Genomic DNA, 26,153 nt, shown 5'->3' with positions numbered 1-26,153 from the left:
TATTCTCAAAACCGACGACGGACCAAATAGGATGGTTTTTTAAATGAAGATTTTACACAGCGTATTATAAAATAATGGGAACCCTCATAACAATTTAATGCACAGAAATTTTTAAATTTTATGATGGACATTTAAATTATTCTGGGACTGAGGTAAAAAATAGGACGTTTTTGTAAAAAATGTTTCAGTTTAGATGTTTAACTCTAAACAGTAATTTTATTGTGTAAAATCATTAACAGTCAAGTGGTGAACAGCAAGAAATGCTTTCATTCTTAATTGTCTTCCTTATTCCTTATTTTCCAAAAATATTAATGGGACAAGGTTGATAATAGTGTGATGGGACTGAAGACTATTGTATGTAGCTAAAATAAATTGATTGCAACCAGTTACCTAATTTTTTTTTTTTTTTTTAGTAAATTCAATTTTTTTTTTTCAGTGCGGTGGGCTCAATGTGTATATTTCTGCTGCTGTTGTGGGTGCTATTTTCTGATGTAGGCTGGATGTCAACGTTAAGTCTATTCATAACAAAATATATGTTGTCATTATTTTGGTAAGAACCATTTACGATTTTATAGTTTTTTTTATTATTAAAAATGATTGAATATATGAAGTGAATAAACTCAACCATTGTCACAAGTTTACAACCCTGAAACACTGAGAAATATACATAGATGTGACAGGGGTGTGTTTTGTGGTGTGATGGGTTTGTGCATGGTTTTTAATAAAAAAAAAATAAGTACATAGTTATGGATTAAAATTAAAATTTGAAACTAGTCATTTTTCTATGTTAATTTTATGTGATGGCGTTGGGGTGGAATTCAGACTGAGTGACCATAGAGTCTGTTTTTATTAAAACACTATCTTGCATAGTTTTAGTAAAATATTTTCACACCCCCAGAAAGAAGAAAGAAAAGGAAAAAGGAAGGAAGAAGAAAGAAACACAAATAAATACCATTTATTACCCAAAATTAGACTCTGGGCACCTTGTTAAGTAGTTACAAATTCAGTGAATTGCCTTAGGACAAGGACAAAATGCTTGGTGGAAGACAGAAATAAGACGTTATTTATGATTAAAAAAACTTATTTAAATGCAAGGGCAATAGTTTATATTCATACAATGGACATACAAAGTATTGTGAAAAAGCTTCACAATATAGATTTCAACACTTCATTTCTATAAAACACGACTTGTAAATGTCTAGGGGAGGAAATATTACCGAACTTCAGGAATACCACATATTATACTGTACATTGTGTACTTCAAAAAAAAAAAAAAAAAAAATTCAAGGCTTTTATTTTGAAGGTGCCATAATAGTCTCTTGCTTCACGTTGTTTTTTAGCTCTGCTGCTGAAAGGAGATTTATGTTATTGTTAGCAGGCTGATTCTTACAGCAAACACACAAAACAGATGAAAGTGCATTGAGACACGCTCAGAGACGTTGACAGAAAAAGCACGTTCAACACAACGGTTTGTACGTGTTTGGTGTCATCACGTGATAGAAATACTCCGTTATTTTTTGGGTACATTCTGTATGGAACGGTTTAAAGGATTAGCTAACGTAGTCAGATAGTCATCTCAGTGCAGTTAAAGAAATGGTTGTATTATTCCTGCACCACTACAACTAACCTTGAATAGCCTGATTAGTATTTTTGATATCAGGAAGGAGTGCAGCTCATGTCATAACCTGTATATGTAATTGTTTTGGTGTGGATTGGCTGGTGTTGGGGATGGTTGAAAGATAGTGACAGTCAGGTTGCCAGTGGTACGTGTAAAAACTGTGCCTGAGAGAAGACACGGAAGCTCGTATCGGGCATGTTTTATGTACCTTCTGTGATATGTTGCCGCATGCGTGTCTGCAGAGAAATAAAGCAGATGGTGTGAGTATTTTGGGGCGACAGCCGCTCTCTGAGTCTGAACCGGCGGAAACATGAATGATGCGGATGCAGGCGCCAGGAAAGCGCGCGAGTTCCGAGAGAGCTCCACAGTGAGTGCATGCGCTTTAATAACACAGTCATAAATGCACTTTGGAGCTGATGACGTGATACCTGTAAATTTCCCAGAAAAGTAATGTCCATCCCACGTGTCTTTAATCATCGTTCTTCAGCTCCCAAGAATGAGGATGCCTTTGAAATCTCCATTCCTTTCGAAGACAACAACTTTGATCAGCAGGGAGGCTTCTACAACCAGAACGAGCACAACACTTTGACGGTCAGTTCAGGTTATTATCATCATTACTTGGGATTTTTTAAATAGAGTGTTTTAGCGAATGTTAAAAATGTTTAAAATTTTGTCATTAATCACTTACCCCCATGGCGTTCCAAAACCCGTAAAAAAGCTCTTTTGTCTTCGCGAACAACAATTTAAGAAATTTTGGATGAAAACCGGGAGGCCTGGGTCTGTCCCATAGACTGCCAAGTAAATAACCACTGTCAAGGTCCATAAAAGGTAGGAAAGTCGTCTTCAGAATACTCCATCTGCCATCAGGCGTGCAATCGGGTTATATGAAGCGACTGGAACACTTTTTGTAAGCAAAGAAAAAATTAAAATAACGACTTTATTCAACAATTCCTTTGTTCAACAGTCTCCTCTGTGTCTCTCGTTATCAGAGTGTATGCTCTTCTGTATCATCCGCGCCACAAGGATGCGCTGTTTTCTTTCAAATCAAAGCTAAATACACATAGAAACAGTGAATCCTGTGGCGTGGATGATACAGAAGAGCACAAATTTTTGAATTCAAAATTTTCATTTTGGAGTGGATTATCCCTTTAAAAGGTTTTGTTCAACCCAAAAATGAAAATTCTATCATTAACTCTCGTTCAAACAACAAAAAACTTTTCGTTTCACGAAACGATACCTCAATAACTAACGTTAAATTAGGCTATATTAGCTTCCACACTTACTAGCTTGAATTAAAACAATTATTAAAACATGTCGGGAAGGTTACTTTGGAAATGTAATAGGTTACAGATTACAGGTTACCCTATTTAAATGTAAAAAATTACTTATTAAAGTAATAATAAAACTGATGACATTTTATTTACTTTTTGATTACTTTTCTAAATTTAAATGAATCATTTTTCAAACATGTAAACCAGGCAGGCTTAACCTTATAGTAGAACTCAACACCGATTAATGTCATTTTCGAAATCCTTCGTCACTTGAATTAAGATGATAATCTTTAATTTTAAAAGCACAGCCACCACAAAACATGACTTACTTCGAGATCAATTCTGAGGTTAAATACAGCTTTAAATCAATAACAAGAAATAGTTTAGTAGCTATGAGGTTTATCTGAAATCAAATTTGCCTTAGAAAAAAAAAGCCTTAGAAAAACAGTTAATTAAAAAAAAAAAAATTATATATATATATATATAAAGCATATACATAAACCCAAATAGGAAATAAAACGGTTATGGAATAAGCATGTGTTGCTATTCTGTGTCCTAAACTCCTGAAAAATTGGTGTCTCATATTTTAGAAAAGTCAGTGCAATTTATGAAATAAGTCTATTAAATATGTCTGTGTTAAAAATAAAAAAATAAGATTTAACCCCTTTTGTAATCCTTTAACATTTTCATAAGTAACTGTAATTTAATTACACATTTTTTTTCTCGGTAACTGTAACTGATACAGATACATTATTTGTAATTAAATATTTATTCGTACATATTAATTTCATTGGTTCTTGCATATAAACCATGCATCGTTGAGCTTCCGGTTTACCGTATTTGATGTGTGCTCTATGTACTGTATCTGCATTGATCGATGTTCTATATATGAATAAAAGCTTAAATTATTGTTTTATATAAAGCTATCGTGTCTCTTTAGAAAACTAGGATTTCAAAGACTTTTTTCCTATAGATTACTTTCATGATTGTACTTTTGATGGCTGAAAGTTTTGGTTTCATATACTTTGGAGTGTATGTGCAGAAATATAAGAGAATATTCAGATTATCTAATTTTTGTTGAACAGAAATTGTATGTGTTTGAAAGGGGACACTAAGGCGAGTAAATAAAGACAGGCTACGTTATAATTTTTTACTGAAACTACGTATAGTGTCAACATGTGATGATATATTTGCTTGTGTTGTGATGCAGGTAGTGATCACAACCAGCACCCCGAACAGCTCGTAACTGTTAATCACTAACCTGCGCACCACAACTGCAGATCTCACTGGAGAAAAAATTCATGGCTGCAGAAACGCATCGAGGACCTGGAGGAGGAGAGGGACTTCCTGCGCTGCCAGAGAGAGGGACTTCCTGCGATCGGTTCATCTTCTCAACCAGAGTCAAGAGTCAGGAAAGTAACGGTGAGACGAAGACAGAACCAGAGGGAGAGAAGAGACAGAGAGTGAGCAAAACACTGTGCTAATAGAGGATATTTAGTGCCACAAGAAAAAAGTTAGTTGATGCAGTCAAAGGTGATTTGAGAAATAGTGGAATGTTTTGGGAGAATTCCACCTTAGTTTGTGCCTCGTTCAGTTACATAGTTTCATTTGTCATGCATACATGCTTTGTGTAGTGAAAGGAATTCTTAAGTAAAATCAGTACTGAATAAATCTTATGTGTGCCAAATTCAGTAAACAATCTAACAATCCAGCTACATTATGCTTCAGTTGTATGCTTATTAAATGTATTATGGACTTTGCTGCTACTGTTCACAGAAAGAAAGTTGATAAACAGTTTTATTTGAAAAGATGTTCTTCTACAGTCTCTTATGATCATGACTGCAGTAAATCATCAGATGACGCAGAAGTCAGGCTGGGTATTAATACAGATTTCCCAAAGACTGACAGGAATACAAAATCTGAGTTTCTCTTTTCCCTGCAGGTAATGATTCCAGGAGTTTTTCTTGGAGAAGGAGAAGAGAAAATGTAAAAACGGGTTAAAAAACTTCTTTGACTTTAGTACATTAGACTCATCGAATATTATATATCCTATTAAAGTTTTTATTAATATTTTGAATTAACTTTTATTTTTATATTCTCAGCTTTCATTTTGGTTCAGTTTTTAGTCATTTTTATTAGTTTTATTTTTGTTTGTTTTTTTGTTTTAATCGTACTGTTTCAGTTTGGAGTTAACAGTAGCTTATTTATTTTCAGTTAGTAGTTTTAAATGTTTAAAGGGGTCATATGATGTTGCTAAAAAGAAAATTATTTTGTCTATTTGGTGTAATGCAATGTGTTTATTTGGTTTAAGTTTCAAAAAACACATATTTTCCATATAATGTATATTATTTGTTGCTGTTGCTCCTCTGTGCCCCGCCTTCTGAAACGCGTAGATTTTTACAAAGCTCATCGTTCTGAAAACCGAGGTGTGTTTTGATTGGCCAGCTATCAAGTGCATTGTGATTGGCCGAAAACCTCAAGCGTGTGACAGAAATGTTACGCCCCTTACCATACTGTGATGCCGTGAGGCATTTGTTGCATCCAGTGGGCACATACTGATTATAATGACTTGTACTGTCTTTTTACGTGTTGTGTTGCATATTGCACTGCGTAAACATAAAGCCTTGTCACATTTGTGATCAGAGAAACAACAAACAACAAGCGCTACTCTACACTGCTCAAACTCATGTTTGAATCATCATTGGCAGATTCTTTAAATATGTAAACATACTTACAGGCTGTGAGTCAGAAGCGCCAGACTGTCCTTGCAAAGTTGTTATTGCCCCACTTTATAGAAACAGACACCAGCATTGTAGGCTACTCTCACAGGAAACAGTCCTTGTCCTCCAAAAAATGCGCTGCACACATCTGAATATTTGGGTTGAATTGTGCTGGAACAGTGTTGTAAATACAAACTTAACCACTGATTTTCTGTTTTGGAAGACCAAAAAAAGTATTTTGCTTTCACAATGAAACAGCATCTCCACAACATGGCGAGGCAACAATACTACAGCAAGAATAAAAGTTATGCCTTCTTTCCTTGCGTGAACATTTGGGCGGTCATTTATTATTAGTTTTCGTGTAATATTTAGATTTGAGTTTATTTCAATTAATAAAATGTATAATAATAATTTGATTTAGTTATAATGAAGTGATAATATCATTGTGCAGAACATAAATAAATCCTAACTAAAAAAATCGAAGATCACACTAAGTAAAATTAAGATTGGTTCATTCTAAAATAGAATTAGTCTGACCAGCCAGCAGTTAGCTAAAGGGTAATGAGTCTCATTTTTCAGATTCAAGTTAGACCAGTCTTTAATCATTTTTATGTAACTGACTGAAAAAAAATGTATGAGCAGTCTTAAGGAGAACAATCAGGAAACTAAATTGTAAAACTAGCCTAAGCCTGTTATGCAACTGGCCACAGAATTTAACTTTAATCATTAACGTTGCAGATCAACAAGTGGAGAGCCAGCGTTCGGCCAACCGTCAGTCATTCCAGCAGAGGCCAACCCCAACAGACTTCAGCCAATCCCAAGGCCCTGAGCTCTGTTCCTGGTCCAGTCAGTGCTCAGATAAATTCCTTGTATGCATCTCCCCCACCCTCAGCCTCTTTTGCAGGGCCACGGTGGCGGCAGCACCAGCAGCAGCTGCAGTAGCAACAACAGGTCACGCAATGAACTGCAAGGTGGGTCAAAAATGTTTTTTAACCTGTATTTGCGCTATATTGTCATTTTGGTTTAAATATTTACTGTATGTCTACAATATTTACATTTAATCTAAGAAGCTAACTTTTTTGAGTCACTATACTGTATATTTACCATACTTCCCATGTGTGTTTTCATGAGTTTAATATTTTTCTAAAATATGATTAAAATGTGATTTTTTTTTGTTATTGCCTTCTTAATGTTTTTGTGGAAGCCGTGATATATTTTTGCATGATTCTTTGATGAATCAAATTCAAAAGAAACAGCATTTGAAATAGAATTTTTTGTAACTTTTTTTTATACTTACACAGAATCCCTCACTCTTCTGGGTGATGAAGAAGAGGATGAATACCTTGAGGATAGCTATCTTGAGGAAGAGGAAATGATGTCAGGAGAGGATGTGATAACAGAGAACATGTCACTTCGGAACATTGGCACAGCTGGAAGACCCACCGGCAGTCATCCAGCTCTGAAGAGAAGAAGGGTTTTCAGAATCGCCAGAGGGAGAGAAAGACAGAGAGGTGAGCATGACAGCGCGAGGAAACATGACAAGTGGTTTTCTTCTGTTTCTGATCTCTTTGTTCATCTTTCTCTCCTTATTGCTGTTGTTGTTCTAGTGAAAGATGCAGCAGGTGTGCTGTTCCGCTATAAAAAGATCCTAGTTAACATACCAGAGGTTGAAGAACATGTCCAAGGCCTTCCAGATCCACGGTTGTAGATCGTAATACGGTGGCCTCTACCACACCCATTGCTGAGCTTCTGCTGGTGGCTCCAGAGAAGGTGGCTGAGTTGGGCGAGTTTGACCCATCTAAAGAAAAGCTTCTGGACTACGCCCGGCGCTGTTATATCGCCCTCGACCCCCAGACTCTCAGCAAAGTGCAAGCTCTGAAGAAGAACAACCTCCTCCTGCCCATCTCATACAGGTATTAATAAATACATACATATATACATACATACAGATGCTTAGCATTCATTGTATTCCTGTTAAATTCCTTTTTACTCTTTGTCACTCTTCCAGGACATAGTCATTTTACACAATTAAAAAACCAAGTAGTTAAAATTAACTGTTTAGATGTACTGTTTATTATTTATGTGTTTATGGACTATATTGGAAATTAAGTTTAAGCAATATATTCTTAAGAAATAGGTTCTCTAATAATAAATACTATTATTTTTTAGGATGCGCAGATATTAAAATTTGTGCCAATAGCAATAAGTTGAGTACTGTTTTTTTTTTTTTTTTTTCAAAAATCGGTTGTTTTAAAATTTACAAATCAACTTTACATTTACAGGATGAAAAATGTATATTCATTTAGAAATTTGCTAAAGATTACATTTATCAATGTTAAAACACTGTTTGTGATCGTAAAATTGTGATCTTAAAGACTAAATGTGTTAGATGACAGCACCGGTAATTGAAATGTAAAAATAGTTCAAATAAGCATGCATAATTAAGTATTCAAAATCATAAATATCCATTATGAACTGAGATACAGCTTAATGAAAGAGCTTTACTTTTATCAGTGGGTTGTGCAAATCATAATACCATTCTTACATAATCTGTTGCATTTGATTCGATGTGGAAATTTAGATAAAAACACATTCTTACATAAGGCAAAAAATCTTGTATTGACAAACACTTAAAAAAAAACTGACCGTCAATTTTTTTTATGCTTCTCCAGGTTGAAGGAAACGGATAATCGATAATTGGAAGAATTAGCGGGGTGATTCTTATCCTGCTACTATACAGTGAAACCCTTTACTGTATTTTAATGTACCATATGACACACATCTCCCATTTCAAACCTCCACTTTGTTTAGTTCAGATCCGCTGTACGGCTCTGAACCAAGTGTATTATTCCCTCTGTTCACTCAAGCTCATAAAGCTGCACACTTATGCTTTCAGGTTTGGTATTTTAAAAGAGAACTTATTTCTCAAACCCATTTTACACCATTCTTTCATAACAGACTTCTTTAGTATCCCCTAATTGTTGCTCTGGTTACAGCTCAAGAATTTACACTTTAGTTTAGTTTCTGTGATGTGCAGCTCTATAGCAGATATTCTCTGTTGGGTCATTAGATCCACTCAGCTGTCCCAAGCGTGTGTCCTGGTTCTCCGTATCTCATAGCACTTACTTGACAGACTGAAAGACTTTTGAAATTTAGGGTTCTTCTAAAAAGTGGTGCACGCATAGACCCATGCACTCCTCCTTTTTTTAACACTGTGCTACTCTTCGCAAGCAGCACCTGTATGTTCTCATTAGAACCTCTTTGGATATGATTTGTGGAGTGTTCATGCATGTGTCTCACTTAATAATGGCCTGTCTCCTATTAGATGCCACTGACTGTTCAGCATGTGCAAGTTTATATAGTGATAATACATGTTAAAACAGTTGCTAATAGTACTAGTCTAGTACAGCATAGTGAAGATGATAATGTTATGTGAGGGAGTGAGTGCAGAGATGTTCCTGTTCTACCTGGTGCTGAAGTACTCGTGTGTGTGTGTGTGTGTGTGTGTGTGTGTGTGTGTGTGTGTGTGTGTGTGTGTGTCTTTGATTGTGTGTTTGTCGGATTCACTGTCTGTGTGTGGATGCATGTTGGGTGTTTGTTAATATGCAGCCTGCTTGAGATTAGACTATTCATGGCTCCTTTGAGCACATTTTGAAACCTCCAAGTGGCTAATAAAAAACACAATCACAATCTTCTTCCTCACCATCAGATCATGTTTGGTGGGAACACTACAAAAAGTTTCAGTTTTGTTAACATTAGTTAATATATATAGCTGTTGTAAACTAAAATGAACAGTATTACTATTGTTCAGTATTGATTTATTCCCATTTTTACCCTAGTGAAAAATACATTACTTAAATGTTTCTAAAATACCTTTATTTCATGCTAAGTATACCACATATACGTTTTTATTTATTCATGAACTTAATAAAAAATATCCTGCAATTGTACTTACGGTATACTTAAAGTCTGCTGAATTGGAACAACTATTTTTGTACTTAAAGAACTTTAATTGTCCGGAAGTAGTGCTGAGGTACGGTGGCCGAGGAGTGCAGAACAGATTACAATTCTGAAAACAAAATAACAATACAAATGTAAATGCAAATCTAAAAAACAAAATAACAATTCAGAAAACACAACAATTCAGAAAACAATATAACAAATCAGAAAACACAATGACAAATCAGATAAACCGGAAGAGGTAGGTATAGTTTGAGACAGCAATTGGTTTGGGATTACTCACACTGCTGACTGGACGTGACATCTGTCAATCAACGTATACAGAAAGAACCAGCTTAAGAACAGCAGAGTCGTGGTAGAAAGTTCAGAGATGGTCTTAAAGTAGCTCAGTTTAAATGTATTGTATGAATTGTGCTTACTATGGAATAAAACATACAGAGTGTCTATTTACACTTTGTACAAATAACCTGCCTTACTGGCAGTAAAATTAATCAGCCCCAGTGGCGCATGTGCCCTTGGCTTTGTGACGCAATTGACCCAGGTTTGATCCCACCTTTTGCTGAACTTTTTTTTCTCCCTTTTCAAATCTCATATTAGCAACCGATTCTATTTACACTAAGTGAAAATAGCAGTATTTTTAGCAATATGCTATTTACACTAAGTGCAAATACTTATTTACACTATGTTAAAATAGCAGGGTTTTCTGCTATGTATACTACTTGTTGCAAATAGTGGCTATTATCTGCACTGTGTAAATGATCATTTTAATTCAAATTATTAAATGGATGCCACCTTATTGGTACAATAAAGCCCTCCGTAAATCTACCCTAACCCTACCCTATACTTTATTTTCACCTTTTTGATTACTTCCTTAATTTTTATTGAAAATAAATGCCTCATATCTCGATGTGATACAAGATTTGAAAAGGGAGAAAAAAAAGTTCGGCAAAAAGGTGGGATCAAACCTGGTCATCGCATCAAAAAAGCCAAGTGCACACGCTTAACCGCCTGCACCACAGGAGCTGATTAATTTCAGTTGCTAAAGTGTTGAAATATGTTGGAGAGCGGAATACATTTAAACTGAGCTACTTTAAGACCATCTCTGAACTTTCTACCCACGACTCTGCTGAGCTGGTTCATTCTGTATACGTTGATTGACAGATGTCCCGTCCAGTCAGCGGTGAGTAATCCCAAACCAATGTGCTATCTCAAACTATACCTACCTCTTCCGGTTTGTTTGATTTGTCTTTGTGTTTTCTGACTTGTTATTTTGTTTTTGGATTTGTCATTGTGTTTTCTGACTTGTTATAACGTTTTCTGAATTGTTGTTGTGTTTTCTGAATTATTTTGTTTTTTAGATTTACATTTGAGTTTGTAATTTGTTATTTTGTTTTCAAAATTGTAATCTGTTCTGCACTTCTGGGCCACCGTACTGAGGTCTAACTAAAGAGATACTGAAGTACTGAATATACTAAAGTGGAACTATTGCAAGTATACTTTAGGTACACTATAAATATCTTACATTTAAAGACCAATATTATTCAAAGATCATACAATCCTCAACAGTAGCGGTATTAAAACACATTTTAGGCTTAATATGAAGAAATGTGCATTGTGCACAAGTAGCACTCCGAATAAAAGTAATTCTAATTTTTATATCAGTTTAGGTCTCGAACAATAAGTCTCGAACAATACGTCAGTAAATATGTTAATTGATTTTAACTATACTTCACTACCTCTATACTATTTTTAAATATCACTTTTTTACAAGGGTAATGCATTATTTATAAAACTTGAAATTCTAAAAGTGTATTAGTCTGTGTAGAAATTAACACTGACCTAAATTAATTCTTAAAATTATTTTCTTTTGTTAGTTCATGATACCTAATACATTAACTAATGTTAACAAATTGAACCTAATTGTGAAGTGTTACTGTATTTGCATCATCTTGTACTTTCTAATGTCCTTTTCCTGTCTGCTACTCTTGATTGGGCTCAAGTAGATTTCAGTTTCACCTCAGGAACCAATCATTTGTGAATATTTCAAGTACAGTTTAGTTGATCACAAAATCATTTTCCACTGTTGTGTTTTTTTATTTCCATATAGCCAAGAAGCTGTTTATATAGTCTGGTCTTTTCTGTCATAATTTAATGAAATGTTCATTGATTCTTCGTATTGTAAATCACACTAAAGCATTTGATTTCCTACTGAATCCTGTGCCACTTTACTCTTTCATACTGATTCTTCTTTCTTAAAGTCTTGCTACCTAACGGCCATCCCATAATTCTTGAAAGTGCACTTGATAAGACTAAAAACCCCATCTCCTAAACCATGAAATGTTCTTTCAGGAAACTAATTATCTGTTTATTTTTAAGGCATATTACATTTATATGCTAATCAGTTTGAACAGGAAGCAGAGATGGAATTACTCTGTGAAAACATAATACTTTTAGCTTTTATGTTAAAAACCTATATTCTGTACATTGTACTTTCAACTTTGGGTATTGTACACTTAAAAAGTAGGCATCCGTAATTCTTGATCCTAAATAAAATTTGCACTTAAAAGTCCACTGTTTTTCACAGCTATTAATAATTTGTCCTTTTGCATCTTGTGTCCTAGAGCACACCAACAACTCTTCAAACTGTATTCCCATCAGGCTGCGGTCAGACAGCATTTATATTCCACGCTGAAGGGGATCTGATGTTTATAAATAACAGAGAACAAGTAGTTTTGGTGCAGCATTCAGCTGTGTTATATCCAGCTGTTGTGGTTCCTCAGTGAAATGGCTTGCTCAGATTGTGGACAACAGACTCTAGTCCAAATCTCTGACCGTGAATGACTCCCAACTTCCCAATTTTAAGAAAGTCTTATATAAACACTTTGGAAGCTGCATAGATACTCATTCGGAACAGGTACTGCGTATGGATGCATTTGTGCCATTTGCAAAGTCCATCAATGTCCATAAGATATCTAAGAAGTTCAGTTGCTGTAATTCAGCATCTTGCCAGACCCTTTTGCATGGTGTGGAGTAGTACCCTGACATGGGTGAGGCCATCACACCCACATCACCCTTGAGTGTATACAAAAAATAAATAGAAACTTCCCATGAAGTTGAGACAAAAATCCTTAAAGTTCTTGAAGGCTTAAGTCTTTAAAGTAATACAAAAAAATTGTAATTGAAAAAGTCCACCTGAGAGAACATTGAAGGCTATACATATGGCTTCACATTGCAGCTGTAGCAATTTTCATGGTGTCCAGCAGGTTGCGCTTTCTTGCTTTGTCGCTGACTATTGTCTCAAGATGAGACTCGGGGACCCAACCACGTTGTCTGTCTGACAGACGAGTTCCTTCCACCCAGCCTGAATAAAAAGGAGAGAATCATAAATGGAATTTGTTAAAACATCCCTTAGCAATTCTTGAATTTTGCTTGTGACATAACAACGTTAGTATCTACTAGGAACTTGTTGAACTGTTCCCGAGAACAGACATAAGTGGACTTCATTTATCAGTACTATGAGGACACCTCATTAGAAATACAATCATATACAGTGTGTGGGAAAATATGCCTGTTTACATAAACTGTGGTAACTAGGAATGCCCTCATCATGAAAGAATGATTATCAGTCTTAAAAATCTCTCTATGTGCATTGTTAATAATACTGGTCCAAATAAGGAATACATAGTCTATCCAGGAGCTGCTGGACCAGCCATCCCAAATATTGTTCTTAACCTTGAAAGAGTCATATGAATTTCACATCTGATGACAGAAGAACCCTCTAGGGCAAGTGACAAATCCTCTTGATTTAGAGCCAAATCCAACTGCTTCTGACTTACACCATACATTCTACAACGGTAGAGTCCAAACCTGCTCCTGGAGGGCCACCTTCCAGCAGAGATTAGCTCCAGCCCTAATTAAGCACACTAGAACTAGATAATCTAGGTCTTAAGGATCACAAGAAGCTTTCAGACAGATGCGTTGGAGCTAATTTTTGCAGTAAAGTGGCCCTCTAGAAGCAAGATTGGACATCACTGTTCTACAGTGACCCTAAATCAGTGCTTCTCAAAAAAATTCAACTCATCAGCTCATTAGTATAGTCTGCAATACTTGAATGTGGTGTGTCTTGTGAGGAAGAAATACAAAATGTGCAGTAGTTGGGGGTCCCCAGGACAGGTTTGAAAAGCACTGCCCTAGATCTGGGGGCAAAACACCAGCTTCTGTGTGGTGGACTGGGACATTTTCTGTATGCCACTCTTTCTTTTCCCTTCACTACATCTTCAAGTTTAAAACAAACTCATGTACTAGGTCTCAACTCTTCTCACCATTATTCTCTCTTCAATAGTCTGTTTTTGTTGTTTAGGTAAGGTTAGAAGGCAGCAATCAACCTTTGCCAATGTTGTGGGGACTAATGGAATCATCTCAAGCGTTACGAAACCATTCTCTTAACTGCAATCTTGAGATCTTTAGTAGATGTTCTAAGTATACCTAAACCAAAAAAAGTCACTGATGATCTGACTGGACCCACTGAAGTTTGCCTACCATATACACATGTATGGATGATGTCATGATCTACAGTACATGCAATACAAAACTCACATCAACTTAAAAAGACTTAGGAAGCTCTAGGAGGTTCTTGAATCAGGTTGGATTTCTGGGACTTTCTCTGTCCTATCCTACACTGCAGAATACCAGTACAAAACCATCTTGATCCACCCACACAAGTTCTCCAAGAACTCTTTCATATTATGTTGCATTAACAATTGAGATGAGTCTCATAAGATAGGCGTTAATGGGTTAGTTATATTTCTAGTCTACCACATATCCCTTAGATCTCTAGTGAATTGGGCTTGGTGCAGTCATGCAAGTTCCTGAAGTAGACAAACAATAAATGTACTATAAATAAAGGCCAACAGAGGTTCTACTTTATAAGGTGACTACTTGTTAATATTGGTCAGGGTGGATTTTTTTAATCTAACAAAAATGAACATGTTAAGATATGCAGGAGCTCTTGATTATTACAGACAAATGTGCTGAATCAAGAGTTGGATCTGAATTCTGCAGGTAGGTAGATTTCCAGGGAAAGGACTGGGTGCCCCTGGGCAAATGTGATTCCTAACATGTGAATAAACCTTGGCTTTCCTGGAAGCACTGGCAGAGTTCTTAGCACTGTTCTTAACCTTGTGGTTAAAGATCATTTTCTTGTGTTCATGTGATTAGATTTAACTCACCATCACTACTCTGCTGGTGAACTAACAGAACTTCAGCTTTCTCTAAACTTAGCTCATCAGGCTGCTGAGCAACAAATGCTTTGATGCACTGCATTTGTGGAATGTCTGCAAATGGAAAAAGAGAACATGTTAATTTACTAGCATTAGAGTATTTACTTGGACACAGCAGTTTCTTTTAAAGCAGGAAGTGCACATACCCTGAACTGCACTGAAGTCAATCTCAGGATAAGGACGTGAAAGTGCTGATATCCAGCGCAATTTATTGGCTCTGAGAGATGATAGGTATAGGTAAGATGGGTATACAGATTAATTTAACGCAATATTCTGCACAACCAGATTGCAAAACACAAGATCGCCGGACCGAACTGAATTTTATGCTGTCCAATATGTGAAAGTTGCAAATGTGGAAACACTACAGCAGAGCTGGGTAGCAACTGATTACATGCAATCTGGATTACATAATTAGATTCGGATTACAATTTGTAAGTAATTTACCCAACTCTGCACTAAAGCAGGGGTATCCATTCCCATTCCTGAGGGGAAGAGATACTGAAAAGCTAATTCAGGAGTAATTCATATAAACTCTATTGGAAGTTGACCCTTCAGGAGCAAGACTTGACGTTCCTGCCCTACAGGGATGAGGACTTCACAGGCATGCACATGTGGCAGCACATTCAAGATAGCAACAGCTTCTCTCTCATAATTGACATACTTACTGGGTATCTGTCCGCAAGAGCAGGGCTTTTTGTGGCATGTGCAGACGGAACAGGTTTTTTTGTAGGGAATGCAGTTTGAACCTGCAGTTCTCAACCCGCAGCTCTGACACAGGTGCATGATCGATAACTGTAAACCTACCCCCTCTACAAAAACAGGAAGTTAAGCGTTAATTGCACCATAAAACATAAGATACCATTTGCATTAAACATGAAAAGCCTGAAACTGAAGTATAGATGTTAAAGAAAGCCAAACGTACTCTTTCCGCAAAGAGACCAGGAGATAGTCATTGAAAAGGTGCATATAAGCATTTCTCTCTTCTTCCCTGTCTTTCAGAGAAAAGTCTCTCAGTTCAGTCACAGGTCCCTCTCGTACCAGTCTTCGGGACTGACTGATCAATGGAAGAGTCTAGGAGACACAAAATAAGTCATTGTACATTTCGACTATTATTCAGTTGGCAAATTAGGTTCCCAAACATGTCATGCTCACCCTGCACTCAAAGTCAACTTTGGCATTGAGGGTCACAAGTGACTCGATGTTCTTCATTTGAGAGATACTTTCATTACTGTCCTGGATCATCTGTTAAGAAGCAAGGAAACACGGGACAGTGGTGAGAAAGAAAACTGATAAGAAATTCCAATGCAGAGATGTGGGTGACATAACTTGTTATATATAACATTGTTGCAAGTACATAAAAAGTCTCACCTTTTCAAGTAGTTTCATGGCCTTAATGGCCTGTGCTTCATCATTGGTTTTTGGAGCAGTTATCTTTACAATATTCTACCAACAAAGAGAAAAGAGGGCATTTAAAAATGCAGCTTTCCATATTCTTTGTGACAGGAGATGGATGGCATATCATGTTAATATAGCATAGATGAAGAAGGTAGGGGAAAGCACGTGCTCCTAGCAAGCATGAGTCATGGCATTTCCTGCAAAGTTGGGGAATGTGTCATCAAAAAATGTAGACCCGAGGAAGACAGTACCTGTACTAGCAATTTGAGGCGTGTGATTCTTTGAAATGGCAGAATGAGGAAAGACCGTAGAGGCAGTCGTTGACAAACCGGATTACGCTCCAACTTTTCCACAACTCTACGGAATTCATGACTCTCGTCCCTATGAGAGATGGTGGAATGAAACAATGAAATCATATGGACAAAAATAAAACAGGAAAAGCTAATTCTCCAGATCAGTGCAAATAAATACTCACATCAATCTTTGATATGTCTTGTCCTGATATGATTGGTTGGTAAGGTATGGCACATACACATTCCTGAATCGTGGACAGTGTTTGATAATGATGTCACAGACGGTAAATCGCATAATGTCCTTCTCCACTGCTTCTTCCAGCTGAGACAGAAACTTAGTGAAAATAAGCATATATATTAGTGACGTAATTCAGATTTCAGAGCAGACATTTGAGAACTGACTCCAAGATGAATTCATACACATTTAGGGAGTTACAGAGTGATCTAAACATCTTTCAAAAACTAAAATGTATTTATCTTCAGTAATTCTGTTAATTTAATGATATGATTCTAACCTGTGACTGATGGCTCTAACATCATTTAGCCTGGAAAACAGCCAGTTTTTGTCTTTTGAAGACAGGCGAACGTTGAGCTGTTCGCACATGACAAAGTTCTCCACTACGATGTCCAAACTGCGGCAGTATGACGCTTCAGAGGTCACGACCTCAAACCTCACCTGAAAAAGACAGAGACTCTTCATGTTGCTGTCCTTACTAATAAAAACAAATTTCTTTTGAAACACCTATTTTGTTGCATATTAGTACTGCAACGTACCATGAAAGCCTGTTTCTGTCTCAAGAGTTAAAAATTAAAGTTAACTGTAACATAAAAATTATGACTTTATTTTACACAATTACAATCGGTTACAGTTGCAGTGTTCCTTTATAGCTTGAAATAAGCTAAATCTTGCTGTGAGGATTGTTGTGGTTTTATATGTCTCTGTTACATTATGTCTTATTTCATCACAAAATGTGATTTAAGTCCTTTCTTTTAATTGTTTACATTTATTTTATTCTCATATTCTTATAATAGCATATGTATTTCCTAATTGTGGTATTATATCTTGCAATGTGGCTTTACAACTGATTGAAAAACCTTCTTACACAATTGCCCAAATGTGTACAGTAAATACAGCCATAATGCAAAAATGCGTACTGTAAAAACAGCGGACACTTAAGCCAAACTTAAAAATGTAATTTCATTTAATAACAAAATATCAAAAGTGGATTCAACATACTTTTCTTTTAGACCTTTTCTAACTTCACTTTTCACATTTTTACAATTACTTCCAACCACCAAGATCCTTTTTAGGAAATGTACGATATGTAAGTTCCTTTCAACTTAATTGTTTTATCATTGTGAAATGTTTTGCTGCAAAGTGAGCTAGAGCTGTTTTTGTTTTCCATAAATCACACTTGTTTTGGAATGTTATTATCAAGTACAATGACATGTATCATACATTTTTAAGTTTATGACTTGAGCCACTTGTAATGTTTAATAGGGGATACTGATCTAATGATTCTACCCCTCCTGTAGGCGTCTCTCATCCTTAGTAAGTTCCTCCAACTCTAGGCTGCTTCTCACTCCGGGGAGATCCTGCCACAGTGTGGGTGAGGAAGCAGAGATGACAGGCGAGGGGACGGGGGTCTGTTTTATGGATTGCTGAGGCACATTTAGACTTTTAAAGGAGTTGGTTTGGGACAGAGCGTGAGGCAATAGGAGGGCTTGAGGGACAGGTGGGAGAGGTCTGCGTGATAACTTAGGGGAATGATTTGGAGAGGAAGATGAACTGATTGATAGAGAATCAGAATGAGACAGCAGAATCTCTCTGTTCTGGACCACCTCACTGTACTCCTGATACAACTGAGAGTCTGCAAGAGAAAGAGAAATCACTGATATGGTTCTAGAGCTGTGCTTTTCAGTTGAATCCAGATTTTACATTGGATACAAGGAACAAAAAAAAACCACATGTCCTTGAAATCAAGCATTGCCATTAATTAATATTAGCAGGAGGAACTACACAAGCAACCAATCATTTGTATAAAACACATTGTGGTTGGCGGAAACCAACCATGTTTACTTTCACTGCACATGATCCTGTATTTAATGTAGCCAGGTCATATTTTCTTTTACCTTTATGGTTTGTTCATAAGTGCATGGCATGCCTAAAAAAAGTTTGCTTAAAAACCAACAAATACTCATAATTTTTTTCTTTTCCCTTTAAAAAATTACTATGTATTATGCATACATAGTAACTATGCATAACTTGTTTAATTGCATTTAGATTTAGCATTTTCCTGTTGTCCACAACCCTCATCAGAACACAAAGAAAATCAACGCAAAATGCATATAACCATACCTTATAAATGTATAAAAATGAATTTGTTAGATACAGAAAAAAGGGCAGAAAAAAGGCTAAACCTGTCTATGATTCACCAGGTCAGACAGAGATCAAGTCAGAATTACATAGAAAGCAAACAAGCACAGCAGGTCAGTGATTGAACAGGGCAAAATAATAATAAAAAAAGATGTACAAGCACGAACATCCAAGAAAGCATTTTTAATACTAAGTGAGAATTTGCAGCTGTTTATCTGCAGTTCCAAGTGATGTGCAAGCACAAACCTGTTCTTTGCCTGGAGGACTGGCAAAGCAGCATAGTCAGGAATGACAAAACTTTCCCTGCTCTCAATATCTGAACTGTAACCACCCATGTATTAAGAACCATGCATTTCCTATATTTTACAGCCAGTTATAATCATATTATGTACACTACCATGTGTACATAAGTGTGTGTATGAAATAGGGATATGTATGACTGGGAATTGTATGTGCCTTAGTAATGTTTTAATGGATTTTGAAGACTTTAAATTTTTAATATTTTTCTAATCTGTTAGAGCAAAATCCCTATAGTATTTGGTTATAGCCATAAAGATCAAGACAGATAAAGACAATACAGAGACTTACTAAAGAATTTCGAATTCCTCTTCTTTGTCCTCCCCAAGTTTCCTAAAAGTAAGAAGGAGAGAGATAGAAACAGCAAAGGACATTTGTGATATATATGGTCATTTGTAAGATTGTCTACTAAATAAAATACTGTCAGTGGTGATAGACTTCATATAAAGTTATAAACATCACCAAGCCAAACTGAAAAAGAAAAGGTTTCCGTTAAGATATTATCAGAGTTATAACCTCGAAAGTAACCCAATTGTCAACAGAACAATATCAGATGCACTAAAAATGCATGAATCCAGATATAACTACATAATAAATGGGAATCATAGAGTGTAAATTTAGCTGTGTAATATGTCAGTCTCTTTGAACAAATGTTCCTGCAGTATCAAACAAACACAGCAGTTTTCAGTTGTGGACACCATCGGAGACATTTACTATTCATAGTCAGCCAGAATTGATTCAGCCAGAATTGATTCCTCCAAAAATATCTACCCACCTGCTATGTGTAAAATAAGAACAGCTTTTATCAAGCTTGACAGACACACCTGAAGTTCTCATCTCTACATGATTTTAAACATTTATCAGGGTAGTTATTTAATGTATTTAAGTACAATTCCTTTACATGGAAAACATTTTTAATGAGGGACAAAATATGGGAGTGTTTATACATGCAGTATACATGTTCTCCTACCTTAGATCCATTTCACTCCAGGTAAAACATAATTCGTCCTCTTCTTCATCTATACAAACCAAAACACAGAGAAATCAGCACACATCACAATGTTGTTTTTTTAACACCTTAAGCTTCCCTTAACCAAGATAAGATCAGAATTTAAGCAGCCTAAATCCAGTAACACTCCATCTCAAGCGAAACAGATGGGGATGATTCTACATAGCTGCACACAAGCTGTACACATGGGAATTGCCCATATACTGTATAAAAACAGGAATCGCCTCAAGCTTTCTAGTGAATAACTGAAAAGATAGACTAGACCGCAAGACCTCTGGGTATGAGCAACTCAGTAGCTCTCAAGAAAATGTGCCATAAAGAAAAATAACCCTAATGCAATGAGAAATATGGAAACAGGAAAGAAAAAAACAGGAAAGTGTAAAGGGGAGGACTTGTTATGAGTGAATGAGAATGGTTTAGTTTGTGATACAAAGGAAATCTGTCAGCTCAAAATTCTGTCTCTTCCAAGAAATGCTGCTGTTTAAGGAGTCTTCAGCGGTCATGACTCCAACCCCCACAAGAATCCTCAAGAGCCCCTCTGGATCTTCCAGGCTATTAAAATGAGACTACCCAAAATGAAAAAAAAAATGCTGGGGGAATACATTATTAGTCACTCCCTGCGGTATGAGAACCTAAAGTCTACTGTTTGTGTGGTTTCAGATTTCTTAAAAGTCCTAAGAATGGGTCTCTTTAAAAAACAAACACTTTTTTGATTGAAATATTTACTGGCATATATTGCTATAAAAAGGTAAATAAACAATTTAAGGACTGTTCGGAATATTATTTAGATCTTTCTGTTGGCATTAAATCCATCATTGACTAATTATGTGTGTCCCAGGTCAAATATGAACCATCCATAAAAACTGTGAAATCGCTGGGATGTACTGTATCATGCTCTCATTTTTTAAAGTGTCTACAGTCACTAGCAATCCGTTTGAACATAAAACACCATTTGGGACCCAATTGTACCAGATTAAACAGAAAAATTGTATTTAGGGTATGAAGGGTGGGACTTTTCGTCCATGCTATTCAAAACATACAGCCCTGTCACATGCTCAAGCTCAATTTTCTGTTAAAATGTTAGATTTAGAAACAAAATTACATGACAAGAAAATAAACCTTCTTAATGCCCATACTGACACTTATTTAGGGGAAGAGAACTCACAGATTGCTGTGTTACATTCTTGCATAAGCCTCTCTATGTGACATTATACCACTGGTATATTAAATTTGATAGAATAGGTTCAGCAGATATCTCGAGACACATTTAGATCTCTTCTCACATGAGTGGGAGCAAGTGGGTCACTGAATGTCCAATTCACCCTTCTTATGTTAGTCTTCCTCTCACCTGATTTGTTGAATATTCTCGTCCTGCGGTCCCTTCCAACTCCCTCTTCCTCTGCCTCATCCTCTTCCTCTTCTTTGGTTTTCTCCGCTGACTTTCGGAACCCTCGCCTCCTCGTGCGAGCCTCATTCCCCAAATCTCGAAAACTACTAGAGCTTAGAACAACTTCCTCTTTGCTCTCTTTCTTCTTATATACTTCTTCTACCTTCCCCTCTGCCTCTCCTTCTGAGGAAACCGTGTGCTGGTTAGAACTAGGATCCAGCCAGTCACGGTTCTCATTCAATTCTCTCTCCATCCCTCCCTGTTGTTCTTCTCCTCCCTCTATTATTTCTTTCTCTTTCCTTGATTTTTCCATTTCTCTCTCACCCTCTGTTTGTGTGTTGGTTTGCGTGTCTATGTGTGTCACACTACCTCTTGCATTTTCTGTGTCCACTGACTTTAGGCCCAGGATCTCTCTCACCACGTTCTTGGCCCATCTAAGGTGAGGAGCAGTAGAGCATCGCTTTCGTTCCTCACATGTGCTCCATGTGTCATCAGAACCAGAATGCTCCACTGAGTCTCCGGTAGGTTCTTTTGCTCCTCTTTGTATTTTGTCTTCACTATGAGTCTCTCTGTTGCACCATGACCATTATCCTTGGATGACCCTGAAGTTTCAGAAGGCTCTGGTAGGAGAGTTGGGTGTCTTGTTCTGATTGCTCACTGGGAGGAATCATTTGGCCTTCCAGTGATGTTACACCACCCTCTGTTGTTCTGGTCATTACTTCCTGTTCCCTCCCCTTTTTTCCACATTAGGACAAAGACTGAGGTCGTCCATTGCTCTTTCAATGTCCTGTTCACAGTGTTCAACCTTTTCAAATGCTTCATTTATGCTCATTTCATCTTGAGTGCCCATGTTATGACATGAATGCGGATTGCCTGCCTCTTCAACAGTAGGATGTACATATGAATTCGCATTGGTTTGTGACATGGGGTGGGTCTGACCAATCACACAAAAGACTGTTAGGGGTCCTTTTGGAGCTTCATTTGCCCCATTTTCTGTGTCCTCTGTAGTTCCTGAGTGTCCAGAGACAGCTTTGGGAACTCCACCTTCCCAGAATTCTTTGCAGTCTTCAAAATCCTCTTCCTCCGCACATCCCCTCCACTGGAAACTGTTACAAATCCATCATCTGCTGACGTCATTATGTTCTTCTCTGCTTCCGATTCTCCCTCACTTCCTTCCCTCATTCTCCAAGTAGTCATGTCTATTATTGCTTCTCTGTTAATATCTATCATTTTCTTCTGAGTTTATTGGCCACATTCTCTTTCGCTCGGTCCATCTGCCACTCTGAATCCATGGCTTCTTTATCATGAGTGAAGTCCCCCCTTCCATCCTCTTCTCCTCCTCTTTCTAAGTCCACATCCCTCATGAACTCTCCAGCCCTTTCAAGTTCTCTATACTTGTCCTCAAGACATTTGCTCTTGCTTGGTTTCCTTCTCTCAGGCTCTTCTTCATTTCCTGTTGTCATGCTTTCTTTGTATCTTTGGATGTACCTCTCTCTTGTGCTCTCTCTCTCTGTGTCCTCTTTTAACCAAGATTCTTTTCTCTCACTTCGAGGTTCCAGCCACAATTTCCTTATCCTGTTCTTAGATTTCTTTGTAACTGCTTCCTCAGCAGCAATGCTTTCACTCTTCTCATCTTCCCTCGGTGTACTCCTGACTTCCTGCTCGTCCTCTGTTCTTTCCTTCAGTCTCTCTATAACACTCACATATGTTTTCTCCTTCCCCTTCCCCAAAGTTCTCTCTCATTCATTGTCCTCTTTTTTTTTTTCATTCTCAATAGCACTTCCTGAAATCAGCTCCCCACTATTCTCCATCTTACTTCTCCCTGTCTCTCTTTGTACTCTTTCCTTCCTCCGCCTCTCCCACTCTTCAATCTCTCTTTCAGAATACCTATCCCTATCTCTTGTCCGTTCTCCATCTCTATACCTTCCTCTTTCAGCTGTGTATAATATGTAAGCATCTCTGTTCCATTCTTTTGTCTTGGGAGTCTCTCTTCTATCTCTTGGTTTATCTTGTCTCTTTGGATCGTTCTGAATTATCTTGTCCTTTTGGATCATGATAACCGCATCTCTCTGTAATCTCTTCCTCTTTATTGCCTTGTCTCGCCATCTTTCTGCTTCTCTCTCTCTCTACGTTTGTCTCTCTCTTCACTCTTGTAGAGTTTGTGTCTTTGTGTAGGCATCTTCTTCTCTCTTTCCCTGTCCTTACCCCAGTCTCCATCACATGTCTCCTTCGCTTTTTGTATCTCTTTTTTCCTATATCTCTCTACTACCTCTCTCTGTCTATCATTCCCTCCTTTCCCTGTCTGAAAAGCTCTCTCTTTCCATGAGGACTAGGATAATATTCTGCCCCTCTCTGTCTCTTTGTCCATGTCTTTCTCTTGGTCTCTGTCTGTCTCTCTTTTCCCTCATGCTTGAAAGGTCAGTGACCCCACTGAATAACTTTCCCTCCTTCTATCCTCTTAATTCCTGAGTCAAACTCCCAGTCTGGATCCCCTCTGTCTATCTGGCTCCTCCCTTATGGCCTCCTCATTTCATTTCTTCTCTCACTTCCTTCCCTGTACCTTTGCAATTTTCGCGTTTCAGTCTGCATGTCCATGTCTCTGTAATCTCTCCCTTTCCTTACCGCTTTTCTTTTCAAACCGTATGTCCTTTCCGTCGCTTCCCAGGTGGACACTCCTCTTTCATATTCCTGTTAAGTGGTATCTTTCTGTTCTCTCACTTTGTGTTTGGTTTGTCATCCTTTTCAAAGTAGTCCCCTTTCCGCCTCTCATTGTCCCTCGATCTCCATCACGTCATCCTTCGCTTTTTGTAGCTTTTTTCCTAGATCTCTCTCCCTCATCCCTTCTGTCTAATCAGTCCCTCCTTTCCCTGTCTGAAAAGCTCTCTGTCTCGTCTTTCCATGAGACGAGGCTAATATCTGCCCGTCTCTGTCCTCCTTTGTCCATGCCTTTCTCTGTCTCTGTCTGTCTCTCTTTCCCTCATGCTTGAAAGTCAGTGACCCCTGACTAACTTTCCCTCGCTTCCTATCTCTTATTCCTGAGTCAAACTCCCAGTCTGGATTCCCTCTGTCTATCTGGCTCCTCCCTTATGGGCCATTCTCATTTCATTTCTTCTGCAACTCCTCCCTCGTCACCTTGCAATTTCTCTTTCAATCTGCATGTCCTTGTTTTTGTTATCTCCTCCTTGTCCTTTACTCTTTCATTTTCATACAGGTTATGTCCTTCAGTCTTTCCCATTGGCGCTCTCTTTCATAGTCTGTAGTGGTATTCTTTCTGTCTCTCACTCTTTGTTTAATCTTTGACAATTAATTTTGACCCTCGTTTCCATGGCACATAGGAGAACCTATAACGGGAATGTCAAAATTCAATTAATAAAGTCAATAAATCAATTAACTATATAGAATTCATATTCCAAAGAGGAAAACATTCAAACATATTCTTGGAAATCTTTAAAACGTTGGAGTATCTTGTTGAAACATGTCAGATATATGGCTTGGCAACTTAAACAGTTACTTAAACTTTTTTTTTTTTTTTAAGTGTCAAGTTGAATGTCTAACACTAATTAATTGGCAGATGCTTTATCTGAAGGATGGATTCAAAGTATGAATTTTTAATCAGATTTTTATTCCCCGACAACTGAAGCCATGACCTGGTTTTTTCTTACACTATACTCCACCAGATAAGTTACAGCAACGCAACAGAAATACTGTTTTTGTCAAACAAGTCACTTCAAATCAGTCTAATATACTGTTAGTATGCATAACATACATTGTCATTTATATATGTTTATTTATACACTACTCTTAAAACTCCTACAAAGCAATTCAACTAGTAAACGGACTCATAATATAAATTATATATACAGTTGATATACAGCCTGGTTCTGTCAGTTCAGCACAAAATTACAAAGTTCAGTAAATTAACAAATGAATGCAGTTCAACCAACCACTGCCCCATTCCCTATTTCTATGTATCTTATTCAGAGGCATTTCAAGTAATTCATAACTAGGAACAGCAGAAGCACTATTAAGAGGGGTTGAAGGAGCAAGTCTTAGACATGGCTGACTCATGTCAAGATGTAATGAATTATATGATGCACAACAAATTAACATTAACAGAGTCATAAGAAAATGACTGTGGTGAATAGAATAAACATATTTTTATAAATATTCTCAAGCATGAAAATGCAGTATTTGCCTGTGATGTGGACGTTTGGTTTACAAGGAACTGTTTGGTTTTACTAAAGTTACAACACAAAAGGAAAAGAATGAAAAGTTTTGGGACTAAGGAATAGAGGACTCACCTGAGAAGTGTCTTGGGGGATGCTTCTCTGTCTCTCTCTCCAACTTTTCCTTTGCTTTCTTGACAAAGTTAAGCTAGCAGGAATTGCACAACTCAGATACAGTCCACATATCAGTGTTTGCCCATTGAGAGAAGCAAAGTTAAGTGAGAAAAATGCTCTACTTACTGAAAACACTGGTTTAATTATCCAGCCTGCCTCTGTCCTATGTGTTCACATAAGCAAAAATAGTTTTCATCAAAGTAAAAA

General features: G+C 37.1%; 2 protein-coding genes and 1 pseudogene across 2 annotated transcripts; 1 reads left to right on the top strand and 2 right to left on the bottom strand.

Annotated features, from left to right (window-relative positions):
• Positions 1–2,068: 2,068 nt before the first annotated feature.
• Positions 2,069–7,630, top strand: LOC122144558 (annotated as a pseudogene).
• Positions 7,631–12,068: 4,438 nt separating this feature from the next.
• Positions 12,069–16,888, bottom strand: LOC122144557 (rho guanine nucleotide exchange factor 19-like). The gene is made up of 9 exons (XM_042755553.1): positions 16,719–16,888; positions 16,495–16,624; positions 16,217–16,291; positions 16,001–16,090; positions 15,771–15,919; positions 15,514–15,657; positions 14,995–15,065; positions 14,798–14,902; positions 12,069–12,930 (listed from the first exon to the last, which is right to left on the bottom strand). Exons 1-9 carry the CDS (start codon positions 16,886–16,888, stop codon positions 12,794–12,796), a joined length of 1,071 nt encoding a protein of 356 aa, XP_042611487.1. The 3' UTR covers positions 12,069–12,793.
• A 1,299-nt stretch (positions 16,889–18,187) lies between these two features.
• LOC122144556 lies at positions 18,188–23,069 on the bottom strand. The gene is made up of 6 exons (XM_042755552.1): positions 22,888–23,069; positions 22,326–22,712; positions 21,568–22,175; positions 20,181–20,229; positions 19,502–19,543; positions 18,188–18,407 (listed from the first exon to the last, which is right to left on the bottom strand). Coding segments are annotated over exons 1-6 (1,269 nt in total). The 3' UTR covers positions 18,188–18,406.
• Positions 23,070–26,153: the final 3,084 nt, after the last annotated feature.

The sequence above is a fragment of the Cyprinus carpio genome, unplaced genomic scaffold (genome assembly GCF_018340385.1).
Source record: "Cyprinus carpio isolate SPL01 unplaced genomic scaffold, ASM1834038v1 S000006722, whole genome shotgun sequence".
In the NCBI taxonomy this organism is placed as follows: Eukaryota; Metazoa; Chordata; class Actinopteri; order Cypriniformes; family Cyprinidae; genus Cyprinus; species Cyprinus carpio.
This window is presented reverse-complemented; position numbering and strand designations above follow the sequence as displayed.